Genomic DNA, 5,367 nt, shown 5'->3' on the forward strand with positions numbered 1-5,367 from the left:
TCTTCCCCAGCTTGACCTACAAAAACTCGCGTCGCTTGATACCAAAATCACGCAAGGATACAACTACAACAACAAAAAGTTATAGGGAGATGTCCCTAATGAATGTAGATACAAAATAGTAAACAAAATACTATCTAACTGAAACCAACAGCACAATAAAAAGATAATACATCATGACCAATTGGGTTTTATTCTGTGGATGCCAAGATTGTCTAAAATAAACACATCGATAAATATGATTCGACATATAGCATAATTAGAAATAAAAAAAAGCATAAGACCATCACCATCTCAATCAATGCAAAAAAGTCATTCAATAAAATTCAATATCCCTTCATGAAAAATCCCTTAACAGACTTAGCATCAAAGAAATCTACCTCAAAATAATAAAAGCCACATGCAACAGCCAACAAAAACTCTTAAGGAAATCAATGGAACTGGGATCGTGTTAAATCTTGTAAAAACCTATGCAATTGATTTGTTCAGTGTGCTAGACTTGGTAGTGAAGAAATGAATGACTTTAACTGGAAAAAAGCCTCATAGAACAAAACAGCATCATACAGAATGAGAAAAAGTTGCAAGAATATTCCTGAAGAACGTGAACAAGAATGCACACTTTCACCACTCCTATTCGACATATTACTAAAAATCCTAACCAGAATAATTGGAAAAGAAAAATGAAATGTATGTTTCAAGTTCCAAGCTAAGGAATCCAGGAGTGGAGTATCCAGAGACTCATTTTTTGTCTGTGAATAACATCCAAACCCCTGGCCTATCCCTTGGAACACAGGATTTAGGGGTGATTGAGACTCTTCCTTTTGGATTAAATGGAAGTTGCTAGGTGGAGGGTGTTAAGCAAAAACTACTACGTAAGCTGCATACTTTTGTCAAATGGTTGTAGTTTTCTTGTCCAGCCTGCTGTTTCTGAACCACCCTATATGAAAGCCCTCAATAAATTCTATGTCTTGTTTACTGATCTGGGTTTATTTCCTTAGCCTGTTGTACATGATGCCAGTGCTACTGGAGTCAATATTGGTCTGGCCTGACACCCAGTGAACCTGGAAAAAGGTTCAAAAAAAATCTCCTGAGCACCCAGACAATGGCTAAAAAGAGGAGACCCCTGCAGAAACCCTGTGCAGGCTGCAAATTTCTATGTGGGGCCCAACAGCTACTATCCATGATGGAAGGGGCCCAGTGCGTGAGTATGGCGATCCTGCCAAAATGCCAAAAGTCCTGGAAGAACCGCTTCAGTACGTGCATCTTACAAAGTGAAAGTCTGATGCCCAAGATGTTGTGTCTTCAGGTGGCTGGTTCCTCCTGACTCCACTCTGAGCAGCCACTGAGACAGAGCTCACCGTGTAGGCTACAGTGTATCAGTCATAAGAAGAGCTACTCCTAGAAAAACATGCCAGACCAGCTCAGACTAATCAGAGACCTTTCTGTCCTGCCTGTGGAAGCTGAATGGAGATTTGGGGATCGCGGCTTGTTGAGCAGCACATTTGAAGGATTTCCGACCATACGCGAATTAGTTAGGGCTATGATGACTAAATTGTCATGGGACTCTAAGACCCAGTTCCTATGAAGAGCTCTACGGGGAGGAGGATGAAGATTGGGGTAAGTCCGTGGGGGTCCCTGTCCTCTCTACACATCTGCTGGCTACCACCAAGGTAAAAATGGGCCAACTGCACCAGCAGAGGCTAGCCCCCAAAGACGTTTCCCCACCTGAAATAAGGAAGCACACCACAAAGTGAGATTCCACCACTGCGAAATTGCTGACACTTAGAAATGCACTCAGACAGACGTAGAGAGAGTTGATCACAGGATGGCTTCTTCATCTGTGAGGCATGGGGGAGGAGGGCATTATACTCCCAGAACTCAACATCAGTAAACTGACATCCATCACAAACCATCTGGGCCTGAGGCAGCACCTCGATGGTGTCAGTGATGGAGATCGGACCATCCCCCTCTTTAGTCGGGGGACTGCAGGCTGCGGGGGACCCTGGTGAAGTGAGGGATATGTCTGCTTTTTTAGTGTGTTCTCACATTGCTAGAAATAAATACCTGAAACTGAGTAATTCATATAGGAAATAGGTTTAATTTACTCACGATTCTGCCAGCGGTATGGGAAGTCTGATGATAAAACTGTTCAGCTTCTGGAGAGGCCTCAGGAAATTTACAACGACAGTGAAAGGCAAAAGGGGAGCAGCCATTTTATATGGTGGGAGCAGAAGCAAAGAAAGAGTGAGGGTGGAGCTGCTACACACTGTTAAACAACCAAAGCTCATGCAAACTCATTTACTATCATAGCAAGGGGATGGTGCTAACCATTAATTATAAATCCACCCCCATGCTACAACCACCAGGCCCCACCTCAAAAATTAGGGAAGCAAAATCACACAAAGTTGTTATGACAGGCGGGACATCCTGAAAACCTCTCAAGGCATGTCCCACACCACCCTGGAGTTGTCTCAGGGGAGCTGACTCCTCCAGTGTTTAGAGGCACAGGCACAGATAACAGGGCTAACTCTGTCCAGATGTGTGATATTGGACACACTGCACAACTGCTCTGTTCCATATGTAATTTATCTTATTTAAAATGTAACGCTGATACTTCAATGAAATATGTTCTGCAAATATGTAAAAATGAAATAAGATAATGATTACTAAATGATTATCAAGGCACAGTCACATAATCTGAAGTTATATTTTCCTGAGAGATAGGATTACCACCCGTGTTTTCCAGGACACTCTCATCCGATCTGGACACTGCCCTCTCCTCAGGCGTCCCACCCCAGAGCTTGCTATACAGTAGGAGACATGCAAATAGGGCCCTTCCTCAGCTGATGAAAACCAGCTCAGCCCTGACCCTGCAACTCTGAGAAAGGAGACCAGACCTAGAATTCCCGGGTGTTTCTATTCGGTGATCAGCACTGAACACAGAGAACTTACCATGGCATTTGGGCTGACATGGGTTTTCCTTGTTGCTGTTTTAAAAGGTGATCTATAGATAACTAGAACATGTGAGTGGACATGAGAGTGAGAAACAGTGGCTATGTGTGGCAGTTTCTGACCAGGGTGTCTCTGTGTTTGCAGGTGTCCAGTGTGAGGTGCAGCTGGTGGAGTCTGGGGGAGGCTTGGTCCAGCCTGGGGAGTCCCTGAGACTCTCCTGTGCAGCCTCTGGATTCACCTTCAGTGACTACTACATGGACTGGGTCTGCCAGGCTCAGGGAAGGGGCTGGAGTGGGTTGGCCACTCAAACTTTGTTTTTAAACAAAGCTAACAGTTACACGACAGAATACGCTGCGTCTGTGAAAGGCAGATTCACCATCTCAAGAGATGATTCAGAGAATACACTGTATCTGCAAACGAGCAGCATGAACACCGAGGACACGGCCGTGTATTACTGTGCTAGAGACACAGTGAGGCGAGGTCAGTGTGAGCCCAGATGCAAACCCCCCTGCAGGGGCGCGCGGGGCCTCCAGGGGGCGCTCGGGACCCACTGAGGACGGGGCAGGTCCCAGGAGCAGGTGCAGGGGGAGGTTTCCTTTCTCAGCTGCCGGAGGCGGGTTTGTTTTTTCAGAACTCTGGAGCCTCATAAGGTTGCGATATTTTATTACGGTTATTTATCACGTGATTTTTAATTGATATTTGTGTTTTAGTAATTTTTACAGTTAAATGTAGGGATATTTTTTTAAAAATACATAACTTCAAAAAATAATTCTTCCTAAAATTTGCACTTATTCCTCTAGAGTTTTATTAACATCTGTTGATATCAGCAACCACATACTTATGCGACATTAATTTACATCTGTAGACATACGTAAAAATACACAAACCTTTGCATACATGTGTAGTCATTTTTATTTAACATTATAATAAAATAATTCTGAAACATGTGCTAAAGAATTAAACTTGATGATGAACTAAATATAAATTAGGGTAATCCATAGTGAAATGGGTCACTAGAGAGTTTCTGGCAAATGTGAATACCCTTGTACTGAACACCTAAGGCAGCGTGAAGAGCAAGTCCATCCCCTCAACGCGCGTCTTTTTCGTGTCTGTGGTCAAATCCTGCATAGGGAAAGGTTTCGATTTCTGACACTATAGATCTATTTTTTTCCCTGTTTTGAGCTTTGTATAAATGGAATCAAACATTATAGACCTTTTTTTGGTAAGGCGCTACTTTGCTATTTTTTAGATTAATTCATGCTATTTAATGTATGAAATTAGATCAACATAGTGTCGTTTACTCAATTAATGGGCTGATTGATATGAAACCTCAAAGTCTTCATGTGTATATGGAGAGAAAGAGAGAGGAAGGAGAGTGACTTTATATCTGAGACAGTCCATTAAGTAAATATATGACAATATATTGATCTATTTTGTTTGTTGATGGACTTTAAATTTGTTTCCAGTTTATGAATATTATAAGCAAAGCTGTTAAAGATAACTTAGTGTAAGTTTTTCTATGTTGTCTCACTTTTATTGAGAAAATATGAAGTATGTATTTCTTTGAGTAAGTTTAATTTTTTTTCAGTTTTATTGAGGTAGAAATAAAGTATTTTTTAAAAATGTACAGGTTAAGGTGCACCACTTGATGTTTTGGTATTGTATTAGTCCATTCTCACAGTGCTGTAAAGAAGTGCCTGAAACTGAGTAATTTGGTAAAAAAAAAAAAAAAAAAAGATGTTCAGTTGGCTCACGGTTCTGCAAGCTTTACAGGAAGTGAAGTGGCTTCTCCTTGTGGGGAGACTCAGGAAAGTTAGAATCATGGCAGAAGACGAAGGGGAGCAGGCACATCACATGGCCAGAGCAGGAACCACAGGAAGCAAGGAAGGTCTACACACTGTTAGACAACCAGGTCTTCTGAGAACCCACGCACTGGCATGAGAACAGCACCAGGAGTCAGTGCTGAACCATTAATGAAAGGCCCACGCCATAACCCAGTCACCTCCCACCAGGTCCCACCTTCTCAATTGAAGATTATAACACAACGTGAGATTTGGGCCAGGACACAGACCCAAACCATATCAGATACACATTGTGAAATGCCCATCATGGTCAAGGTAACTTGTATATCCATCTTCTCACAGAGCTACTATTTTTTTGTTTGTTTTGTAAGATGGAGTTAAGCTCTTGTGGTTCTGGATGGAGTGCAGTGGCGTGAGTGCTGGAGAAGGTGTGAGTCTGATGGAGCTTCCCAACTACGTTGTGGTCCAAGCTAATTCCATCAAGGCCATTGGTTCCTCCCAGAGCATAGCTGTCCATCAGAAATCTCCCATGTGCCCAGCAGCAGCCACACCTTTGCATCTTCACTGAGCACAGTCATTGTTTGGGAGGAGCTCCAGGATGTGTCTCTTTGTCAAA

General features: G+C 42.6%; 1 gene segment (V, D, J or C); it reads left to right on the forward strand.

Annotated features, from left to right (window-relative positions):
* The first annotated feature begins 2,914 nt into the window (after window positions 1–2,914).
* LOC105535133 lies at window positions 2,915–3,503 on the forward strand. The segment is given in 2 exon segments: window positions 2,915–2,996; window positions 3,094–3,503. Coding segments are annotated over 2 exon segments (456 nt in total).
* Window positions 3,504–5,367: the final 1,864 nt, after the last annotated feature.

Source organism: Mandrillus leucophaeus, unplaced genomic scaffold, assembly GCF_000951045.1.
Source record: "Mandrillus leucophaeus isolate KB7577 unplaced genomic scaffold, Mleu.le_1.0 Scaffold1418, whole genome shotgun sequence".
In the NCBI taxonomy this organism is placed as follows: Eukaryota; Metazoa; Chordata; class Mammalia; order Primates; family Cercopithecidae; genus Mandrillus; species Mandrillus leucophaeus.